This window comes from Rhinatrema bivittatum, chromosome 3, assembly GCF_901001135.1.
Source record: "Rhinatrema bivittatum chromosome 3, aRhiBiv1.1, whole genome shotgun sequence".
Taxonomy (NCBI): Eukaryota; Metazoa; Chordata; class Amphibia; order Gymnophiona; family Rhinatrematidae; genus Rhinatrema; species Rhinatrema bivittatum.
Genome location: NC_042617.1, coordinates 212,001,845 through 212,027,021, shown reverse-complemented (window position 1 = coordinate 212,027,021; position 25,177 = coordinate 212,001,845). Strand labels below are relative to the sequence as shown.

Below are 25,177 nucleotides of genomic sequence, written 5' to 3'. Positions count from 1 at the left end.
GTCTAACAAAGGGGGTAAGATCATCCTTATGAATCGTCCTTCTGATTATGAACAGGAAGTACATACACAGCTTAATGATTCCTGTTTTTATAGACCATTGACACAGGATCCTACTCCAACTTTACAAAATAAGATTTCTCCCAGGACAAGCAGGATAGTAGTCCTCTCAGACAGGTGACATCATCAGATGGAGCCCTGTCAAATTTTCTAGAACTTTGACTGGCACACTTCAGTCTCTTTTTTTTTCGCGGAGCTGTTGCCTCACAGTTAATGGAGCTCTGTGAGAACTTTTTCCTCACAATTTCCTCACAGAACAATTTGAAGTTTTTCTTCAAGTTTTTCCCCGCTCCAGGGTCCCCATCATGAACAGATTCCTCCGGCGCTCGGTAAGTCTGTTTTCATGTATTTTTGCAGTCGGTTCCCGAGCGTCTACCTCCCGGTGGCCAACAGCCACCGACCGCACGCTGCCATTTTTATCATGGTGACCAGTTTTCGGAAGTGCCCTGAGTGTCTGAGGACTATGTCCATAATGGACCCACATGATGTCTGCGTCCTGTGTCTCGGGCCTTTCCATAATGTCCATTGGTGTTCTAGCTGTGCTCAGATAACCCCCAAAGGTCGGCACGCTACCTGGACAAGAAGGAGTACTTGTTTGGTTCCAAGCAATCTGATCCATTGACTCCGGTACCGGGTACTGGAGTCAATGGATCAGATCTGGTGCTGACACCGACACCGGAGTAGCATTGGCCATCGATACTGATCTTTGTTTGATTACTTTGGACGTAGAATCCTTGTACACTAATATTCTCCATGATGAGGCTATCAAGATAGCCACTCATTTCTTTGAACAAAGACCACAGCCTCACAGGATACCTAACATTTTTTTGGTAAAGCCTTTAAAAATCGATTTAATCAAAAAAATTTTTGTTTGACAAACAATTTTATCACCAGATTTGTGGTATAGCCATGAGTGCCACTATGGTCCCTGATCTGGCTAATTTATATGTCGGACATTATGATTCATAAAATGCATTTTGGTTTTTCCACTACTCTTTTACATTTTACTAGTGCGCATATATGTCCTTTAAAAGAGTGCTGGTCAGCCAATTTTTAAGGCTTCGTCAGGCTTGTACATCCATCATTGATTTTAAGTATCGAGTGCAGGCTATGAAGGATAGATTCTTGGCAAAGGGATATCCAAAAGCTATTGTACTGAAGGCATCTCTAAGAGTCAAATATAGCTATCGTGAATGGTTATTTTTGCCACATACTATGGAAGAGTCTTGCCTATATCATCTGTGTTCTACCCTATTTTCCGCATGTCCACGAAGTACGGGCCTCTATCCTATGGATTTGGTACATTCTACAGACTCATATTTTCAGGGATGTACCATGTATTACGTACACCTGGGGCAGTAATCTGTTAGACCTGTTGGTCCACTCAGATTTTACAACACGCAAGTACCCCAACTCTAGATCTACTGATGGTTCCCATGGTCCACAAGGGGATTGTTCGGTATGTCATATCTCTATGTACAGTTGAGAGCTTACCGTATAGGCTATTAATCATATCATTAAGTTAAAACATGCTACTTGCTGTACATTGACAGTAGTCTATCTAATTGCTTGTCCTTGTAAGGTCTACGTGGGGAAGACTAAGCATATGATAAAGATAGAGCATCAATTGGCTCTCATACATCAGTGCATTAATGCCTCGTTGGTTTCTCACTGCAATGAAGAACACCATCTGTTTAATGACCAACTGTCTGCTCAGTGGTGTGGTGGTGATCTAAATCTCAGACTGTTAAGACTTGAGCAGTGGTGGATTTAAAAATTGAAATCTGTTACTCCTATAGGTCTTAATTCTGAAAGTGATCTTAGCGTCTTTCTAGGCTGATTATGTGCCTATTACATCATTGTTGTTGGGTCACTAATTACTCTACTTTTTCAGGTGAAGATTTGTCAGTCACACAATTCACATTATCTTCGATGCAATAAAGAGTCCCGTGTTTTTCTTGGTTTCGTAATTTTGGAATTGCTGAGACCTGTTTGGTCCAGACACTTGGTACACTTGGGCTTACAGATACGTACATTTTTTTCACTATTATTTGGACATGACTTATGGCTTTTGTACATTCATAGATGACATAAATACCCACTGTATTTCAGGGATCATTCATAGATGACAGCCTGATGACTTTCTTAAAGAATATGTTTCTACCCTTGATGAAGCTTATTTAAGTGAAACATTATCCGTGTTGGGCTTATTCTCAAAGTGGCATCATCCTCAAAGTGGCATCATCAGGACTGCTATTTTTTACATGCTTCTAACAAAAATAATTAAAAAAAATATATGCTTAAATAACTTTATTGAATAAGGAGAATGATCGAACTGACTGGGCAGCTCAATTATGGTGAACACGCCGACAGGCTTGCTGACACCTTTAATTTAAATTTACCTTAAACATTCTTATTGAGTTTGTATTGCTGACCATTTTGATTTACAACTGTTTGTAGTTTCCCTTTTGATTGGTTATAGACTACAGAAAACTGAACAAAATTATACCCTTGTCTAGATGGCCCATGGCCCTGCTGGATCAGAATTTAACCAATATTCAGGAAGCCAAATATTTCACCAGCCTTGATTTAGCCTCAGGTTTCTAGACTGTTCCTGTAGACAGCATAAATTGGCGCTCTCCTTTGAGAAGAAACAATTCACCTGGAGTAGATCCCCCTTTGGGTATATTAATTCTCCAACAGATTTCAATATTTTCCTGCACAAGGCACTACCAGATGCTGATGATAGGAGCACCTTAGTGTACATGGAGGATTAAGAATACTACCAGGAGCACCTGAGAGAGATTGATCATGTTTTGGCACAGCTGCAGGTGGCTGGAGCTAAACTGTCTAAAGGTCAGTGGTGTATGAAGTCAATTAATTACTTAGGATATGAGGCCTCAGCTGATGGACTCCATCCCCAAAGACAGAGAATAGAAGCCTTACAGAAAATACAAATATCAGCCTCTCTGAAAGAGATATATTCTGCGATTACTCTAATCGCTTCATAGATCAGTATGCAGAGATCACGCAGCCTCTGGTAAAAGTCTTGCGGAAGCCTTATTACAATCGTTGTATAAAGATCTTGATATTTGGGATAAGCAGTCTCTCTCCAGGTTGGGAAGGATAGCTGCAATTAAGATGAATGTGTTACCTATGTTGTGTTATTTATTTCAGACAATTCCATATGTTATCCCGATGCTTCCTCTTAGGAAGCTTCAGAAGAAGGTATTCTCCCTGATTTGAAAGTACAAACCTCTTCGGATGGATAAAACAATCTTATAACAGTCCAAGCAGGAAGGGGGTTTGGGAGTTCCAAACTTGACAAAATATGTTGTATCTCAGCTAAAAACTGTGGTGGACTGCCATATATGGGTGGATAGGAAACATTGGATAGACACTGAATAAGCACTTCTTGGGGACATTTCTATGTATGATTTTTTTCTTGATCTCAGGCAAGCAAAAGGTAGAAGGGTTTCTGGTTTCTCCCTGTACTAAGTATATGCTACACCTATGGGGCAGGTGGAAAAGTGTTCTACTGGGGGAATGGAACTATTGGTTTAACACTCCTATTAGATATAATGTAGAAATTACTTATCTGATAATCTCCTTTTCCTTAGTGTATGCAGATGGACTCAGAACAAGTGGGTATAGTGTGCTCGTGCTAACAGTTGGAGACGGATCTGACGTCAGCATGGGTACATATACCCCCACAGGAAGTGAAGCAACTTAGTAATCTTCCTTGCAAAAGCTGTTATGGATATATGTGTACTGACCGATCAATTAATTAATGAAACAGGATTCCCCTGCAGATTGATAGTAGCTGGAGACCGCCAGCGTTCCCAACCGGAAGGCGTCGACACCTGGTAGAGTGGACGCTCTCGTGTAAGAAATGACATGCCTTACCTTGAATTGGTGAAACCCATGTCTACTGGCAGCCGGGCGGGATGGTGAGTCCATCTGCATACACTAAGGAAAAGGAGATTATCAGGTAAGTAATCTCTACATTTCCTAGCATGTAGCAGATGGACTCAGAACAAGTGGGATGTACAAAAGCTACTCCCGGACTGGGTGGGAGGCTGCCTGAGGACCGCGTAGGACTGTCCTAGCAAATGCTGTGTCCTCCCTGGCCTGGACGTCCAGACGGCAAAATCTGGAGAAGGTATGGAGGGATGCGACAGCATCCTAGATTCTCCCCAAGAGGCCGCCTGCGCTCTGGTGGAATGAGCCTTGACCTGCAGAGGCGGTGACTTCCCGGACTCCACGTAGGCCACTCTGATAACTTTGATCCAGCGGTAGATGGTGGGCCGTGAGGCCGCTTCCCCTTGTTTCTTCCCGCTGTGAAGGACGAACAGATGGTCCGTCTTTCGTACTGCTTCTGTCATTTCCAGGTATCTGGGCAGCAATCTGCCGATGTCGAGATGGCGTAGCAAACGCCCTTCTTCAGACTTCTTCAAACCCGCCGTGGTTGGCAAGGATATGGTTTGGTTGAGGTGAAATTGTGAGACTACTTTAGGTAAGGAGGAGGGAACCGTACGAAGATGGATAGCCTCTGGAGTGAGCCTGAGAAAGGGATCACGGCAGGACAGCGCTTGTAGCTCTGAGATGCGGCGTGCTGAACACACTGCCAGCAAGAACACCATCTTCAAAGTTAGTGAACGGAGAGACAGGCCCTGGAGGGGCCTGAAGGTGGATCCCGTGAGGAAATCCAAAACTATGTTGAGGTTCCACAGGGGCACTGGCCACTTCAGTGGCGGACGAATGTGCTTGACTCCTTTCAGGAAGCGGGAAACATCTGGGTGCGCGGCAATGGTCTTGCCATCCCTCCTGGGACCGTAGCAAGACAGCGCCGCCACCTGAACCTTGATGGAGCTTAGGGAGAGACCCTTCTGAAGCCCATCCTGCACGAAATCCAGAACAATAGGGATTGTGGTCGCATGTGGATTGGTGCCATGAGTGTCGCACCAGGCTTCAAATACTCTCCAGATCCTTATGTAGGTGAGGGATGTGGAAAACTTGCGGGCTCGGAGGAGTGTATCTATCACCGGCTCCGAGTAACCTCTTTTCTTCAGTCTAGCCCTCTCAATGGCCAGACCATAAGAGAGAATTGAGCCGGATCCTCGTGGAGGATGGGACCTTGACGTAGCAGGTCCCTGAGAGGAGGCAGGGGAAGAGGCTCCCCTGTCAGTAGTCTTCTCATGTCCACGTACCAGGGTCTTCTTGGCCAGTCTGGTGCCACTGGAAGAACCAGGCCTCTGTGCCTCTGAATCTTGTGTATAAGGGCGCCCAGCAGGGGCCACGGCGGAAAGGCGTATAACAGGGTCCCTGGAGGCCATGGTTGAACCAGGGCGTCGATCCCGTGAGAGAACGGATCTTGCTTGCGGCTGAAGTATCTGGGTACTTGAGCATTGGACCTGTCCGCTAATAGGTCCATGTCCGGAGTCCCCCACTGATCCACAATCATCTGGGAGGCTGTGGGGGACAGCTGCCATTCTCCCGGATTTAGGCTTTCCCTGCTGAGGAAGTCTGCCGTGGTGTTGTCCCTTCCGGCATTGTGGATGGCGGAGATGTCCTGGAGATTCGCCTCTGCCCAAGCCATCAGCGGGGCTATCTCTAGGGACACCTGTTGGCTTCTGGTTCCGCCCTGTCGGTTGATGTATGCCACCGTGGTGGCGTTGTCGGACATCACTCTGACTGCTCTGTTCCGCAGTCTGTGAGCAAATCGCAGGCAGGCTAACCGGACTGCCCATGCCTCTAGGCGGTTGATGTTCCACCCCGACTCTTCTCTGTTCCACCGCCCTTGGGCGGTGAGCTCTTCACAGTGTGCTCCCCATCCGCTCATGCTGGCATCTGTGGTGAGCAGGGTCCACGTGGGGGAGGACATCTTCGACCCCCTGCTCGTGTGGTCGGACCGCAACCACCACCGTAGCTGGGTCCGCACTCTGGCGGGTAGAGGTAGATGCACGGAGTAATTCCGGAAGCGTGGGCTCCATCGAGAGAGGAGGGAGCGTTGCAGTGGTCTCATATGGGCCCGCGCCCATGGTACCACTTCCAGGGTGGATGCCATGAGACCAAGAACCTGCAGGTAATCCCAAGCTATGGGCCGGCTGGCTCCCATCAAGGAACGTAGACGCGTCTGGAGCTTTAACCTTCTCTTGGTGGTTAGGCTGACTTTGTCTGCCTGGGTGTCGAACCGGACTCCCAGGTATTCCAGTGATTGGGAAGGCTGTAGGCAACTCTTGTTTAGGTTGACTACCCATCCCAGGCTTTCCAGAAGGGAGATCACTCTGTTGGTTGCCCGATGGCTCTCCTCTCGTGATTTCGCCCTGATCAGCCAATCGTCTAGGCAGGGATGGACAAGGATTCCTTCCTGTCTGAGTGCCGCTGCTACCACTACGATCATCTTGGTGTAGGTCCGCGGCGCCGTGGCTAACCCGAAGGGCAAAGCCAGGAATTGGAAGTGTCGTCCCAGAACCTTGAAGCGTAGGTAGCGCTGATGATCCTGATGGATCGGGATATGCAGGTAGGCTTCTGACAAGTCTAAGGCCGTGAGGAATTCCCCTGGCTGTACTGCGGTCTTGACTGAGCGCAGAGTTTCCATGCGAAACCTCGGGACCTTTAAGTATCGGTTGACTGACTTGAGGTCCAAGATGGGTCAGAAAGTGCCCTCTTTCTTGGGTACCATGAAATAAATGGAATAGTGCCCAGAATCCATTTCCCAGGCAGGTACTGGGATTATGGCTTTCAAGGACATGAGCCTCGCCAGGGTAGCTTCCAATGCCGCCTTCTTGTGGATTGGACACGGAGATTCCACAAACCTGTCCGGAGGGATGTGATGGAAGTCCAGATAATACCCCTCTCGGATGATGGCGAGGACCCACTGGTCCGACGTAATCTCGACCCATCTGGGGTAGAAGAGGGTTAACCTGCCCCCTATGGCTTCGTCCCCCGGATGGATCAGCTGATTCTCATTGTGAGGTGCGGCCGGGACCTGAACCCGAGCCGGCTCCCCTCTTGTGCTGCTTGGCCCGAAAGGACTGGGTTCTGGCCTGAGGACGAGGTGCCTGGTAGCGACTCCTATAGGGAGTGAAGCGTTGGGAGCTTCTACCTCTGGAGGGCCTCGGAAAGGTGCGCTGGTTCCTCTTGGACCTATCTTCCGGCAATCGAGGTACTGGAGAGGCGCCCCATGTGCTGGCCAGTTTGTCTAGGTCACTGCCGAACAGAAGAGAACCCTTGAACGGCATTCTGGTGAGGCGTGTCTTAGAAGGAGCATCGGCTGACCAATTCTGTATCCAGAGCTGCCTCCTGGCTGCTACTGAGGACGATACCCCCTTGGCTGTCGTACGGACTAGGTCGGAGGCGGCATCCATGAGGAACGAGAGAGCTGACTCCATGTCCGCTGCCGGGGCATTGTTCCTGACCTGTGACAAACAGGAACATGTCACCACTGTGCAGCAGGTTGCAATCCGCAGAGACAGAGCTGCCATCTCAAAGGTTTGTTTCAGGATGGCGTCCAGGCGTCGATCATGAGCCTCCTTGAGTGCCGCCCCCCCCTCCATTGGAATGGTAGTGCGCTTAACCACAGCGCTAACTATGGCGTCCACCTTGGGGCACGCCAGCATAGAAAGTAGAAAGTAGTATTGGAAAACACGCTCAGCGAGCGTGCAGGCACTCCAAACTGCTTTGGAGATGGAAATTACTAAGTTGCTTCACTTCCTGTGGGGGTATATGTACCTGTGCTGACGTCAGATCCGTCTCAAACTGCTAGCACGAGCACACTATACCCACTTGTTCTGAGTCCATCTGCTACATGCTAGGAAATTTGGAGTTTAGGGCAGGAAGACAACATAGAGTATTTGCCAGATGGGAAAAGTTAAGGTTGGAAAGATTGGGCAGTTATGGACTGAACAATGGGTTACTGACTTTATGGATTTGTGGGATATATGTGGAATTCCCAGTACTGATTTTTATGCATATCTTCTCTAATTTCTTAAACACTAGTAGAGTGAAGTCCAGTTTATTCCAGGGGAATTCTATTTTTGAAGGTTACTGCAAGAAAGCTGCTGTGACTAATGGTCCTGTTTCCAAGATATAGTCCTTATTAAATAAGGTGAAGGAGAACAAATCTAATTATTTGATAGCCTAGGAAAATGATTTGGGGGAGGTTTGGGAGGAGAATTAATAGGAAGTCTGTTTTGTCTCGGTTGGAAGGAGTTCTTTTTCTTCATTATTAGTGGAAAATGGGTCTAAAGTTCTCTATAGATGGTATATGACTTCAGAGAGATTGTATAGAATTTATCCTAATGCTAATGCTCAGTTTTGACATCATTATGTGGAGTGTGGGTCTTTTCGGCATATATAGGCATGCCCAATAATTCAGAATTTTTAGGGGAAGGTTTTTGAATTAGCCACTGAATTGTGTAATCCCTAAGTGTACTGAATATGCCATCATCAAGTTTGTCTATGGGACAGAATAAAATTTACATCATGTTGCGATATCTGCTCGATGTATTTTGGTGAAACAGTGGAAAAGGGATATAATGCTGCCAATTCAAGCAGTGCATGGGAAACTGAAATATTTACATTACATGGAAAAACTGGCTGCTGTTCGAAATTATAATATTGGTTGGTTTTATAAGACATGGAATTATTTTCAAGAGTGGTTGGACAATAATATACAAAGTCCTCTAGATATGGAAGTAGAGTCTATGAATAACTGAACTTCTCCATATTTGTGCTTTTGAATTCTTGGTTTTGGAAGCTAAATGCTGTTGACCACACACGTCTTAAGATGTAGTTCAATTCTATACTGTTCTGTTCTGGGTGTTGGTGAAGGATATATATATAAGCCCGGATTTTCAAAGGCCTACGCACATAGAAACCAGGGTTTATGTGCGTGGCCGGGCCTTGTGCACGCCGCACATATTTTAAAATGGGCCCAGCCACGCATGCAAACTCTGGTATGTGCACAAGTGCCAGGCCTCTCCAAAGGAGCGGGTTGTGGGGCGGGGGCTGGGTGGGGAGGGGCAGAGCACAGTTGGGCTGGGTCAGTGCATGCCGGCAGCCGGCCGGCCTTGCACATATTACTTCTACTCCAGAAGAGCAGTAATTAATGAAAAAAAAAATGTAAGTAGATAGGAAGGGGTTAGGGGTTGGGGAGGAGAGGGGAAGAGGGAGGAAGGTTAGGTAATGTGGTAGGGAAGTTCCTTCCCAGTCCGCTCCTTAATTGGCGCAGACTGGGAGAGAACTGGGGGAGGCCCAATTGCGTTGCTGCGCATATTAATCGAAAATTCATCTCCTAGCGTGTGCTGCCCACACATGCAGATTTTAAAATCTGCCGTGAATGTGCACACGGATATCGCATTTTTTAACACGTGCATGCCGATGTGTGCATGTTATAAAATAGCCGCATCCATGTGCATGCGCCAGGAACCACGCGTCCGCTCCTTTGAAAATCTACTCCTATAGGGGATGGGGAAGAGGGGTTGACAATTGAAATTGTATACCATATGAAACTATCATAAGTTTGGCTGTATTTCTTTGAATATGTTTCTTGTGGTGAATAAACATTGTTTAAAAAAAAAAAAAAAGGCAATGTTTAAGAGTTTTTTATTCCAACAGGCCTTCTATGATTTTTGTATTATTTATTCTTATTTTTCTTATATATTATCTGTTTTATTGTTCTTGGCTTTCTATAGTTTCTTGATATTTTTATTACTTTTTATGAAGGTTTTTTAGGATTTTCCTTATACATTATCTTATGCTGTTTTCTTTTGTCTTTGTATTTATTTTTTGTGAGTTAAGGTGTTTTTAGATATTTAATGGTCAATATTCAAAGCCATTTAGATGGATAATTCTTATTATTTACTCTTTTGGATAATGGAAGGACCAGGGGGCACTCTATTAAGTTAGCATGTGGTACATTGAAAACTAATCAGAGAAAGTTCTTTTTCACTCAATGCACAATTAAGCTCTGGAATGTGTTGCCAGAGGATGTGGTTAGTGCAGTTAGTGTAGCTGTGTTTAAAAACGGATTGGAGAAGCTCTTGGAGAAGTTCATTACCTGCTATTAATTAAGTAGACTTAGAAAATAGCCACTGCTATTACTAGCAACAGTAACATGGAATAGACTTAGTTTTTGGGTACTTGCCAGGTTTTAATGGCCTGTATTGGCCACTGTTGGAAATAGGATGCTGGGCTTGATGGACCCATGGTCTGACCCAGTATGGCATGTTCTAATGAGTCCAAAAATCTACTTCTTAAATATGTGAAGGAAACTGTAAAATACAGTAGTAAATTATTAATTTTTAAAAATCCCAGGAATCGGTATCAGAGAATTCAGTGCTTCAATCTCCTGGGCTCTTGCCCACAAAGGGCTACAACCCCTCTCATTTATTTGACAGCAGCAGTAAAAAACAAAAATGAGATAAGTTGTTTCACGATATGAAGTAGTAGAAATGAGATAAGTTGTTTTAGATCATTAGGATACTCACTGAAAGGTATTTTAAAAGGGTAATCTTTAGAGTAGATTTCACTTATGGTATAAAGATAAAAATAATGAACGGGATGAAGTAAATGACGTTACAAAAGTGCAAATAAATGAGAGGGGTTGTAGCCCTTTGTGGGCAAGAGCCCAGGAGAATGAAGCACTGAATTCTCTGATACCGATTCCCGGGATTTTAAAAAATTAATAATTTACTACTGTATTTTACAGTTTCCCTCACATGTTTAAGAAGTAGTTTTTTGGTATTGTAAATTGAGGGGTATTGCCATTGATTTGTGAAGGTTTACTGTATATTCTAATGAGTTACATGATCAAATTTGGATTTGTGAAAAATGACTTTAGCAGCGGTGTTTTGTGCTAGTTGAAGATGTTTAAGTTGAGTTGTAGAAAGACCATGTAATAAAGCATTGCAATGATCAAGCCTAGAAAGAACAAAGGCATGGGTAGGAATTTTTGAGAACTGAACTATCCAAAAATAGCTGAAGATGACGTATAAATCAGAGGAAAAATTGAACAGTCTTAAGAACCTTTGAAATATGATAAGAGAAATTAAGCTGGTTGTCAAAAGTAATACTTAATGTAGTGACAGTATTTTTAATTGGAATAGCACAACTGGTCATCACTGGAACTGGAAGAACAGAAGAAAAAGAAGTGTGAGTGAGGAGGAATATAACCAATCGGCAACTTTTGAAAGACAATTATTAAAATCTGACAAATTGTCAGTGGATGGGAATTATATTTGTATGTTGCCTACAGCCTGTGCATCTAGCGATTAATAAATGTGAAAATAAATAAATAAAATGGACGAACACGACTGAACTGCAAATCACTTCTGTTTACAGATAACAACACTGTGTCTCAAAAGATGAATCCCTGTTTCTTTTTGATACGATCAAGATATCAGAGATTGATACCACATTTGCTTTCTAGAGAAAAGGATCCCAATAGGCACATGCTTTTGGCCTAGGCTGGCACAGAAACAATGATCACAGATTTATTTCTATATCGAAGCTCCTCTTTGAACTGTTGACACACACATTTGGATCTCCTTTATTTCCACATTCAAGCCCCTTACCTGCAATGATAAGGAGTGCAAAGCTGGCCAGTGTTAGCGATGATCCACTGCTGATCATATTCACAAGCAACTGGAATAAAGGATATAGCAATAATGAGGCCCAAAACAGCCAGTTCAAAAGAGTCCATGGTCTCTGGGGTGCAACTATGGGCATGCCAGGGTAGACTCCTGTCTTGTAGTAATCGTCTTGAAAAGCATCCTGGGTTGAACATAAAAATGATAAAGCTCTCATTAGCTAAAACATCATTTTAATTCATTTCAGACTATCTTTACTTAATATATGTGTATGATTTTTTTCAGTACTTAGGTTGCTCTAGCAAGTAGATTGAAGACAATATAAATCTAGCATATTTCGTTTCTGTCAGTTTGTGCGCAAGACATCTTATACTGGCTCTAAACATATTTATTTCCAGTGCCTTCTAAAGTAGAAGCAAATTGCTAGATTTATGAATGAGAATCAAAGACAAAAACACTTTGACTATTTAAACAGCAGTACTAGTAAAAGATTACATACTGTAATTCAGATGGAACAAAAAAAGTCATAAAGACTCCTCCTAATCTTCCTAATTTCTGAGATGTAATATGCGTTTAAGTTTTTCAAAATTTCCCTCAACCTAATCTCAGTTAATCATAGCACTGTAGTGCTTACACTCAACAGATCCCCAAGCATGCCTTATACTGACATGTGTGAAACATGGATACTAGAAATGCACATAATTTCAAACAAAATTCCAAAACTTCTTTGATTAAGAGGTTTGAAGATCATAATAAAAAACAATTTGTGATCCATGAATCCAGTGGAGTTCTCAGTATCGTATTGCACTGAAATAATGCAGACATTCTGGTACTTTAGCCTATCAGCAGTTCTGAGCATGCTTCACCCAATGTACTCTGATATTTCAAAGCAGCTTTTGCTAGGGAAGATCAGATCGACTAGTTCTTTTAAATTATGATTTTATCTTAGAAGTTTTCATGTGCTTTATTATAGAAAGTTGATGCAGATGATAATTTTGTTATTTTTGGGGGATTTTGCTTTATTAGCAAACCTCCCTCCCCATGTGCTAGTCTCGCTCTAATAGTGCATACTGCTACTGTTCCTAATTATGTTATATTATCCAAGTTGTTCACTCCCTTGTTCATTGTAAGACATATGTTGTCATTGTTTTCTACTTGTTATAATGTAAACCGGAGTGATAAGTAATTCTGTTACCTGAACTTCGGTATAAAAAAAAAAAAGTTATAAATAAATAAATAAATAAATAAATAAATAAATTATGCTTCTATGCTTATTTATGTATTTCCTCTTGTGTGTTCTACTTCTGTTACATCTGTTCTGAATATTTTTTATGATTAGGCACTGACGTTCATTAGGAAGTTGTTAATTTATGATTTTATTGTTATTTTAAATATCAATCATTATTCTGAGCATTTCTTTGGAAGAACAATTTAACATAGTAACATAGTAATGATGGAAGAAAAGGACCAGATGGTCCATCCAGTTTGCCCTGCAAGCTTCTTATGGTAGTATCTGCCGCTCCGTGCAGGATTACCCCTATGTTTCTCTAAAGGGTAGTAACTGCTGCTCCGTGCAGTTATCCCCAAGCCTTATGATAAGGGTAGTAATATTTACAATCAATCAAAACCAAGCAGCTGTCAAACCCATGAATTACTGCTAGCAACATTTTTACTGGGTGAGGAGCCTTCTTGATAATTCAGATAATGCTGCTTGACATTTTTTGCTTTGAGACTTGGCCGTAGAAGCCATCCTGTGCTTTCCCCCTTATGTCTGTGTGCTAGTACCCCAACCCATAAAAGTCAGGGTCCATGTTGGTTGTTGTCTATATCCAGTTCTCCTTTTCCTTCCACCGTCAAAGCGGGGAGCGATGTCCTGATGTTGATGGACTGTCCTGCCTAATTCAATGCCTTCTCTTTGTTCTGGATATGTTTTACCCATCTCCTGTACATCATTTCATGCATCTGACAAAGTGGACTCTGACCTCGAAAGCTCATGCTTCAATAAATTGGTTAGTCTATAAGGTACCACCAGACTCCTGTCATTTTGCTACACCAGACTAACATGGCTATCCCTCTGAAGATTTTTAACTAAATATAAATCCATTGAAATGTACATACTATAAATTAAGACAAAAGACAAGCAATATGAAACATGCACCCTAAAACTGAAACCACTAAAAGGCAGATCATATTCAGGAACAAACATCTGGAGCCAGCAGATGCTACAAAGAAAGATATTTTAAGGAATAGACTCAAATGCCATACAAACAAGGGAACTAATTTCTTTCTAAAGTTTTAAAGCTGCATTTCTTCCTTAATGAACAATAGGCGTGCATTCCACAGCCTTGGACCAGCAACAAAAAATGAGCAATTACTGAGTGTCTTGATACTTTCCTTGAATGAGGGGATTTTCACAGAGCAAAGCACCCACATGAGGGGGTATAGTCTAGAATCAAATCAAGAATTCTTAGTGAACTTATAAATCAAAGCATATTTCTATGAAATTAGTGAACACAACCATTAAAGACAAATTTACCGGATCATTCATCAAAATGTGTTATGGCATTAATGTACGCGATAATGCGTTAATGCATGAGTTAATGCCATACCGCATGCGTTAATACCACAATGAATGGGAAAATGCAAATTTTTTGGAGGGGAGGGATGGGATCAGGGAGGAGTTTGGACGGGATTTAAATGAGGGGTATTATTGCGTCATGCCATAGCATAACGCATGCTATCGCACGGTTTTAATGCCGGCGATAACGACACCTTTTTTCCTGGCGTTAAGCTGTGCGATATGCACGAAATGGCCATAACGCAATTCGTGCTACATTTTTGGAATTGCAATTTGGCCATTTCTGGGCTTGGGGAGGGAGAAGGAATGGAGTGGAGTGGAATGGAGTAGAGTAGAGAGAGAGAGAAAGAAAGCCTCTGGGGAAGGCTTCACTCTATACGCATCTATTTATATCTTTATAGGCGTACCATATATATATATCTTTATAGGAGCACTCAACAGAACTCGCAAGCATAATCCTCCTCCTTCATGCTCTCCTGATGTACCCTCCTTTTCTACCCCTCCCTGCTCACTCCCTAGATCCGTTAAGTTCTTTGAAAATGTTCTCCGCAATATTCTGTTATTCAACGACTAAGAAAATATGTTGATTGTTCACAAAACCCTACTGTTCCCAACTACTATGTTAACTCCAGTTGATTGTAAGATAATTGCATATGTTGGATGATAATTGCAGATTTGTAAACTGTTATGATGGCTCTACCGAATAACGGTATATAAAACCCTACAAATAAATAAATAAATAAATATAATAGGTCGAGATGAAGTGCTAGTGGTGGTTTAGGGTTTAGTGGCCAGTTTCGCATGTAGAGTGAGACATACGAACAGCACAGTACACCTTGGTGAAAATTTGACATCATTTGGAATGAGGAAGGTCTCACAAAGATGCAATTTAGTACTATGTTATCTCACCCTTGCTTGATGGTGCCCTGTTATAGAGTCTATCTAGTTAGAGAGAGAGAACAAAGTAGAAATTTCATCTTTTTGAGACTTTCTTCACTCCAAATGACATAAAATCTTCACCAAGATGTACTATGCTGTTTGTACATCTCACTCTACATGCAAAACTGGCCCCTAAACCACCAACACCTCACCTCAACCTATTAGATGGCCCTCCTATAGAGATATTCTTAACTACTATGAGGGCCTTGTAGATAGTCTCTCTCTCTCTCTCTCCCCCTTCCCCTCTCCTTTGTGCAAGATGCAAAAAATAGGGGTAATTGCATGGTGCACTAAGTTTACCACACCACATGATACTACCGATGTGAAGTGGTAAGTTACCGTGTGGTGTGGCAATTCAAAAGTTTCCATAAACATGCCCCTTTTTGTTATCAATGCATTAACAACACTTTTTGATGACTCTAGATGTTAGACTATAATTCCTCTGGGGACGGGGAAATACCCACAACACCTGAATGTAATCTGCTTTGAAGTGCCAAAAAAGCAGAATATAAATAAATAAATATTACAACACTTAAATTTACCAAATTCCATTGTTTTCATATGCATTAGCTGATTTAAGGTAAACACTGTCCTTTTTGTGATGGTCTCTGAAAGATGCAGCATGAAGCAAAGAACTCCAGATTGGTACCTCTTACATCTCCACATAAATCGTTGACATCATTTATAATAACAGTGTTCTACAATAGCAATATGATGGCATTGTAACCTCAAATCTGAATATAACAGAACTTTAGACTGTCATGGCTGGCTCTCATCATATGCAGTCTGGATCTTCTCCACATTCATATGAAATTATCCATAAGATCACTGTAAAATTCAGCAAGTGTTACGCTCAGTGGTTTGCGGACTATCCCTATGAACTGCCTCTTTTACTTTCAGACCCGGGCTGGCCTTGCTGACCCCAAGCTGTGGCAAAAATGCTGCCAGCACACATGGCAGGACACCGCCGGCCTCAACATGCTGCGTTTCTCTCTAGGCATGTGCGCTGATGTCACCTCTTTTAAAGGGACTGCGGTGAGAAAGCCCGTGGCCCCTAATGATGACATCATCAGCAATGCCCTATATAAGGGCAGCTTCCCAAATGCAACTCATCTCAGCAACTGATCCAACTACTGCCTGGTAGTTTGTGTTGCTTCCCAGCTATTCCTGCCTTTGCCCAAACCTGTCTCCAGTCTTTGTTCCAGCCTGTCTCCAGTCTTGTACCAGTCTGTGCCATCCTTCATTGCCTGCCAGCCTCAAACTATCTGTCCCTCTTCCTCTCCTTTGGATGGATATCTGGTTTGACCTCTGCCTGGATACACCTGACCACCACCTGCCTACAACTCTAGCTGACATCAGATCTCTCTTCTGTCATCAGCAGAGACCCCACCTAAGTCCTGCTGGCCTCGGCACCCAAAGGTTCAACCTGAGGGGAAGGTGTGCTGGTTTAGGAGAAGGTCCTGACCAGTTTCTGCTTTTCCTGGGTCCGCCTGCCAAAGGTGAGCACCTGCAGGGCTCCTCCCTGCAGGTACAGTCAATCTTGCCTTGGTCCAAAGGTCCATAGACACAACAGTTTGCTGAGGTCATGGACTCAGCAGACTTGACTTCACTTCAGGCCATCCCTGACATAGCACGCAGGCTTTAAGACCACAAGGTGCCCTGGAGCTCTTGGCTGTAGAGATGGACCAGTTCACCACCAGCTTGGGCGCCCTGACCACTTCGGCTGCCCCATCCAGTCACCTCCTCCAGTGCGTACTCAGCCAGTTCCCCAATTGCCAGTTCCTCCCCGGTATGCTGGTGATCTTAAGTGATGTTGGGGATTTCTCAACCCGTGCAAGATGTTGCAGTCTTCGCCCTTGCTTGACAACCAAAGACTAGATATATCTTCTCATAAATAGATGGAACCACATTGGCCTGGACTTCCTTTCTATAGGAATGAGGGGATCCTAACCTACTAGACCTCTCAGTTCACCTAACAATTTTGCTCGCTCTTTGAAGAGCCAGGTCGATTAGCGACAATAGCCTCTGACCTACTCCACTTCTGCCAAGGTTCCCGGATCAGGCAAGTATGCGGTGAAATTCAGGACACTAGCTTCAGAAAGAAACTGGTGAGAAGGCAGCCTGGTGGCCATCTATCTGCAAGGCCTCTCCGGAGGAATCAAGGACAAGCTTGCCACCCGGGAGCTTTCCACCTCCTTAGAGGCTCTTATTACCCTCACAGGTAAAATTGATTGATATTTGCAGCAAATGGTCCGAGAGACCATCCAGCAGGAAGGAATGTTCTTCTGGCACCCCACTTTCAATGCTCGCTTTCAGCTGCCATATCCTTTACTTCTTCTCCTCCGACTGAGGAACCCATACAGTTGGTCCACTGCTGCCTAGCTCCAGAAGAAAGACTCTGTTGCAGGCAATAGGGCCTCTGTACTTCACAGCCCAAGGCCATCTCTGTGACCAATGTCCAGAGAGGCCAGGAAACAAATGCCCAGGTTTCTTCAGGGAGATGACCTTCAGCCTTACTGTTCCCAGCCGTCCAATTCCATCAAGCCAATGAAGTTACCTCCAGCTAGTCACCTCCCTCTCACATTGCTAGCTGCTACTGCAGTATCCATGTAATCATGGGGTTAAAACAGTTTTGTTTTTTTTTATTGGTGGCCAGAGTCCAGGATGCTGCCCCTTTAAGGGACCTGAAGTCAGCAGCACACATCATGGCTGCAAAGTCAACAGTCCTCCATTGTTTTTTATTTTTAGGAGGTGGCTGTCTGATGCTGAAGGGAGTCAGACTGCCGATGATGGTGAGGGGAGCCATCATCGGCAGTCTGTGATCATAGAAGTAGCAGTAGTAGCACACCAGTGAGGAAGCAGGGCTCATGTTGTGCTACTGGCTTCTCTGACAGCACAGGCCACTGACACACCACCTTCTCCTCTAGTTGGCCCACACAGTAAATCTCATTGTTGCTTCTTCCCTTGTGCAACATGGTCAATGAAAGAGTCCTACTCTCATTGGCCCATGCAGCTGATTCCACTCCTCTTCCATTTGGCCATATAGGCTGATGACTCCACTGCCACCATGGCTGTTTTTGCTGGTGGCACTGAAAGAGCTATATTTTCAGGTTCAGGGAGTTGCCTGTGACTAACGAGATGTTAGTTGGCCACTCCTGCTTAGGGCCAAAGTTGTCTGTGATATCGGCCTTGGTTCTGTTAAACACCAGTGAGGGCATCTGGAGACTGGCTGGTGCACAAACAGCAGCTTGGAGTTGGAGCTATAATTGTCTCATTGGTTGTTTTAGCTGTCAGCCAGACAAATGGGTGAGGTGTTGCTGTAAGTTTTTAATGAGCATCTGTGTCATCCAGGACACGGGTGTTCAAATAGGGGTAGATTTTAGAATGTGCACTTGCTTCCTGGAGCACATACATGGACGTGCCGATTTTATGACATGCGCATGCATGTCATAAAATACGTGGGCCCCGCGCGCGTATGTGCAGGCAGTGCGTGCAAGGGGGGGGGGGGGGGGACTTTAGCAATTCCGCGTAGCAACGCATTCCGGCCTTCCCCAGTTCCCTCCCAATTAAGGAGCGGACTGGGAAGGAACTTCCCTACCACCCCCTACCGATATTCCCTCCGTCTTCCCCTCTTCTCCCCACCCCCTAAACCCTATCTTTTTTTTTGTATTTTTCTTTGTTTCGCAACTTACTTCTGCTCCTGAACTGAACTAAGTTGCACTCGCTGGCCAGCTGCCAGCGTGCAAGTCTTTGGGACAGCCAACAATGGCGCTGTCTCAGCCCACCCCCCGCCACTCCCCTTCCTGCCCCCCGGCCAGCCCCTTCGAAGAGGCCCGGCACTTATTTGTGTACTGGCGTTTACATGCGTGGCTGGGCCTCTTCAAAACTTCGCCCGGCGTGTGCAAGGCCCGGTCACACACGGAAACGCTGGATTTGTACACGTAGGGCTTTTAAAATCCCCTTTATAGGGTGCTCAAAAGGCTGATTAATGAAGGAAGATAAAATATGACTATCCAGGGTTGGCTCCGCAAAGCACTTAACTTCAGGGAGGGAGGGAGGGAGTGTAGTGATGTCCTCAGAAGCATGCCACTGCTTAGCCATGCATCTCTTTAAGCAGGCCAAGGAAGAGAGTCACTTTCACTGTAGTGGGCCCGGACATGAGATGAGCCCCTATGGTACTGCACAACCCAGGAAGAATTGCCATCCTGAAGTCCCAAGCCCGGGAGGAATTCCTGCTTTCATCAGTTCCCTACCCAGGGAGATAGATTGCAGCTTTAGCCTACCTGAGAGAAAAGAAGTGATGAGGCAAGGGAGGGGAATGGGAAGAGAGGCCAGAAGAATGAGATGGGGAAAGGGAGTTTAGAGAGGGAGAATAAAACTAAAAAGGTAAATATGCAAAACAAAAAATGACAAAATTAAAAGGATGAGCAAATTAACAAAAATTACAAAAATAAAGAGAAAAATAGGAACAATTAGTGAAAATAATAAAAACAAAATCCAACAACAAAAGAAAATGTTAGGCAGGGTGGGATGGAGTTCTTCCTAGCTCGTAAACCTTTTGGCTGGTACCTGAATATTTTGAAAAATGTTCCACCTCTTACCATTAGTCTGTGGGTGTGGACTGTTTGTATTTGTCTGGTCTCTGTTTCTGGTGTGCTGTGATCGGTCTGCCTGTATCTCTCTCTCTTTATCTAGGTGAAGTGTGTTTGTGCCTCCCTGTATCCAAGTGCAGTGTGTCTGGATGTAGTATGTCTGTGTGTTTGAGGTCTCTGTCTATGCCTGATTGTGGTGGTCTCTGTGTCTTTCTGTCTTAAGTGTTGATTATCTGTCTCTCTCTGTTTGAGTATGAGGTATCTGTTTCTTTCGGCATCTGTCTAGATGTGGGGTATCTGCCTGCTTTTTTGTCACTGTCTGGTTGGGGGGGGGGGGGGGGGGGTGTCTGTCTCTGTGTTTATGTTTGTGTGTGCTTGCTCCTCTCAGAAATTTGAAGAGATACACGCTGGGGGATTTGAGTCACTGGTAGCAATGTGGCTGCCTGGTGGCTTGACACAAGGGATAATAGCTGATTTTCACCACACATTTGCTGAATACATTTTGTAATGACCAATACTGTTGTAAAAAGCGTTGAACTCTGATATTGGAAAAGTATGTCATAAATAAATGCTGATGATACACAAGGCTGGGATTGATGCTCGTTTTCCTTGCACTTAATTTCATCTGAAATAGAACTGAACTGTTATGTTTACAAATAGGACTGAAGTTTATATTCCTAATTTTTCTTTCTCCTTCATACTTTTTGTTTTTCAGTGATTAAGATGGTGTGTGATGCCTAAAGTTACAAATATTATTTAAACTGTATTTGTAACATTAGGTTCTGTTTATCCTATAATAGCATGATTTTTTTTTTACTTTGCTGTAAATATTATCTGATCTCTGAATTTATGTGGAAGTGATTGTGGGGTTGGGGAAATATAAGCTGCATTGAAGTTGAAGACTTTGTGCTATTCATTAGGCATAAAGAAGGAGGTCTAAAAAGACTGTTTACCCCCATCAAGGTAAAGAACTGGTGAGTTGTTTTTCTTATTTGTGCTCAGCATTTTATTTATTTTCTGTGTGATACCCCCCCCCCCCCCCCCCCCAACGCTCTCTTGGTAATTAAAATATACAGAAGGGTTGTTACACTTATGTTCTTAACTCTGCATCTTTGATCTTGTATGCTTCATACTAATCCCTTTAGGCAACTCAATTGGTTCAACGTCCCTGGTGATTTATCAGCAACCCTGGATATTACCACACACAAAAAAGAGATTTGTTCCTTTAAACAAACATTACCAGAATTCATCAGAACAATGCTCCAGATTCAAACAATATGGGCATGAAACATGAGTCCATAACAGGGTTTTCTTGCTGCATCCAGAAAATAGTAATATAGTTGACTGCAGAGAAAGACCAATGTTAGAATTCAGTCACCTTCCCAGACTCCTCAGCTTCAGACACTCACTGCCCGACAGGGAGATGCCATTGCAAACTCTGGCACGTACATTACAAGGACCCGGCAAAGAGACACATAGGGCGCGTGTGCACATCTATGCAAACAATTCTGCACACTCTGACAGAGTCGGGTAGTTGCCACGATGATGTCACATGCTCAAGACCTCTTAGCCTGCCTGGACTCCATGACTTGGTAACAGGTTCTTTGGCCTGTTCCTGGTTCCTACCTTGCTTGCTGTGTACCTGATTCTGGACACTGCTCCTACCTGCTTATTGCCTGTCTCGACCTTGGACCATTCTGGATTCTGCTTGCCTGCTGCTTGCCTCGACCCCATTACTGAATTCTGCTTGCCCACTGCCTGCCTCGCCCCAAACTGGTTACTGGATTCTGCTTGCCCACTACCTGTCTCGACCATGGACTGCCTCCTAGCTTCTGCCTGTGCCCGATTGTGTCTTGAGATCCGCCTAAATCGTGCAGCTATCTGCACCAAGGGCTCAACCTGAGGGAACGATGGTTAGTATAGGTGAAGCCTCCCCAGGTCCCTCTTTGGCACTTCTGCCTGTGGTCAGGCTCATTAGTGGTGCTTCTTGCTGCCTCACCATACAGGGGTCTACATCACCACCTGCACTCCAAAAGGGCTTACGGAATGGCTGGAGGGCTACTTCCCCTGACACCAGCAAGGGCTGCCCTCCTAACAGTTTGCCAAGGCCATGGACCCGACGGAACATGCCGAGCTCCATGCCATTCCTGGTATGGCATAACGTATACAACAATAGAATGTTTTGGATCAGGTGACAAGGGCCCTGAAAGGACTTGCAGCAGGAATGGATGTGCTCTCCATACAACCCTGACCTATTGAAGTGGCTTCATCTATAGTTCCAGCTCTCATGGTTATGCCACTGCCACGTCTCCCTCCACCACCTAGATACAGTGGCGACTCCCGGGAGTGTTGGGGTTTATTAATCAGTGCCGAATGCACTTCACTTTGAAGGCAGCTCTGTTTCCAACAGACAGAAATAAGGTCACATTTATTCTGTTTCCACTGGGAGGATCATCTCCGGCCTGGACTTCCCCATTATGGGGGCTTGAGGATCCAATCTTGAAGGACCTTGACCACTTCCCTTCGTGACGTCTGGCTCATATTTGATGACCCGGGTGAGTGTGGTTGACTGCATCCAAGCTGTTACAGATTTGCCACAGTTCTTGGACTGTCAGCGAATATGCGGTCCAATTACGGACTCTGGATTCGGAATTACAGTGGTGGGATGATAGTCTGTTAGCCATCTTTCGTCAGGGCCTATCTGAACCCCTGAAGGATGAGCTGGCTGGACAGGTCCCACCTGAGGATCTGGAAGAGTTCATTAGGCTGACTATTCGCTCTGACCTTTGCCTGCTGGGAAGAGCTAGAGAATGGAGCCAAGCCTAATGACCAAATCCATCTAGCCGCCCCAGTTCTAGTGGCCAGTGTTTCCTGCCAGGGCCCTTCCATTGGCCAAAACCCCAGAGGAACCTGTGCAAGTTGATTGGCTTCGATTTTCACCGGAGGAACGTCTACGCAGAAGGTGCCTCAACCTCTGTCTTTATTGCATCGGTTTAGGACACTGCGCCGGCCAATGCCCTGTTAAAGCGGGAAAACTCCCAGGCCTAGAGATGGTAGAAGAGGCCACTATAGGTCGAAAAGGTACCTCTGCCCAACTCCTATTTCTGGTGAGTAACGTCCTGGGGAAATCTGTGGTCCCACTCCAGGCATTCTTGAACACCAGAGCGACTGAGAGCTTCAACAACGAATCGGTCTTCTAGCGTTACAGGATTCCCACTGAAACCCTGGTTACCACCCTCTCAGTGTCATCAGTTTCTGGGGAGCCTTTGCCTGACAGAATAGTTTGCACCATAATTCCACTCCATGTACGAACGGGCCTCCTCCACCGAAAGACCATTCGGTTGTATGTGCTTCCCAGGTCGATAAATGAGATAATACTTGGTCTTCCCTGGTTAGTTATTCATCAACCTTGCATTGATTGGGCCTCCTGGCAGTTGACGAGCTGGTTTCCTACCTGTCACCAGCAATGTTTAACCCGACTGGTCTCCTGCATTGTGCTCGGACCATGCGTGCCTCTCAATGTCCGGGATGCCGCCACAATATATGGACGTCTCCAATGTTTTCTGCCCTAAAAATGCGGCTGTGCTACCCTCTCATAGAACACTATGATTGATTGAACTGCAGCTGAGGAAAATGCACCCCCCCCCCCCCCCGGGGGACAGTTTACCCACTATCCGAACCAGAGACCACAGCCATGTCACAGTAAATTCAGGATAATCTGGCTAAGGGTTTTATCCGACCATCTTTGTTCCCCGCTGGTGCCAGATTCTTTTTTTTTTTTAGGAAAAAAGGGCAGGTCTCTTTGACCTTGTGTTGACTATAGTTGCCTAAACAAGATTACCAAGAAGAACCGGTATCCCTTTCCACTCATTTCTGAATTGTTCGATAGGCTGAGAGTTGCTCAAGTCTTCACTAAATTAGATCTGCAAGATGTGTAACAATTTGATTTGCATCAGTGAAGGTGATAAATGGAAGACCTCCTTCAACAAAGGATCACTTCAAGTACCTCCAGCCAAAACTACCAGACACATCATGCTTAGAGATCGGGCATTCTCCACAGCCGGTCCAACTTTATGGAACTCCATTCCCCCGGATCTTAGAATGGAACCCAGCATCTCAACATTCAAGAAAAGACTCAAGACGTGGCTGTTCACGCAGGCCTTTCCTAACTCCAACATTATGTAACTCCTCATCAATCAACACGCTCCGTTAGCAATAGCGTTAATAGCCACCTCTTACAATGTTATTTATACATATATATAATTATCTGATCTTCATTTTCCTTCTCACTCCAAGTTATTGATTTCCTTGTTATATGTAACTGCTTTTCTGCACTATTGTTCAAATTGTAAAGTTTGTTATAATTGCACCCCTGTTTCTTGTGAACCAGCATGATGGGACTACCGTCTTGAATGTTGGTATATAAAAAACTTAAATAAATAAAATAAATAAAATAAAACACCCAAGATGGTCATTATAAATATTTGGTCATGCCATTAGGCCTATGTAATGCACATGTAGTCTTCCAGATGATGGTAAATGACATTTTTCGAGATCTGCTCCATTTTCATGCCATCGTTAATTTGGATGATAGCCTCATCTACTCGAAGACCTTGGACCAGCATCTTGCTGATGTTAATTCAAATGCTACAATGCCTTAGACAGCATCAGCTCTATGCTAAACTGGAAAAATGCTTGTTTCAGCAAAAGGAACTTCCCTTTCTGGGGTACATTATTTTCTCTACAGGCTCCCATATGGATCCAGAAAAGTTAGCTGCCATTTTTCACTGGTCCTGCCTGATGGGGCTTAAGGCTCTCCAGCACTTCTTAGCTGTGGCAGGGCTTCCCAAACCTGTCCTGGGGACCCCACAGCCAGTCAGGTTTTCAGGATATCCACAATGAATATGCATGAGATACATTTGCATACCACGGAGACTCAGTATATGCAAATGTATCTCATGCATATTCATTGTGGATATCCTGAAAACTCGAAGGCTGTGGGGTCCCCAGGACAGGTTTGGGAAGCCTTGTACTACAGAAAGTTAGTCTGAGATTACTCTTCCTTAGCGGCACCTCTCACCGCTCTTACCAGGAAGGGAGCGGATCTCCAGGTTTGGAGCAAGGAAGCCATTCAAGCGTTCGATCGTCTGAAACAGGAATTTACCCACGATCCATGCCTTCGCCACACTGAGCCCACTTGACCATTTATTGTAGAGGTCTGTGACTTCATGCTTGGGGTAGGAGCCATTCTGCTTCAACATGACCCTCATGGTGTTCTTGTTACCTGTGGTTTTTTTCTCAAGGAAGTTCTCCATGGTGGAGAAAAATTACACAATCGGTGACTGGGAACTCTTAGTAGTCAAATTGGCTAAGAATGACACATTTGTTGGAGGTAACAATCTATACTGACCACAAAA

The 25,177-nt window shown here is 44.4% G+C and overlaps 1 protein-coding gene across 13 annotated transcripts in view; it reads right to left on the bottom strand.

Annotated features, from left to right (window-relative positions):
* The window catches only part of AGPAT4 (1-acylglycerol-3-phosphate O-acyltransferase 4), a 502,489-nt gene that overhangs the window by 30,396 nt on the left and 446,916 nt on the right, over window positions 1-25,177 (bottom strand). For all 13 annotated transcript variants that reach the window (XM_029594136.1, XM_029594144.1, XM_029594145.1 and 10 more), the window contains one exon: window positions 11,637-11,835. In XM_029594136.1, the coding sequence (XP_029449996.1) occupies window positions 11,637-11,835 (199 nt within the window). The remainder of the gene's footprint in view (window positions 1-11,636; window positions 11,836-25,177) is intronic.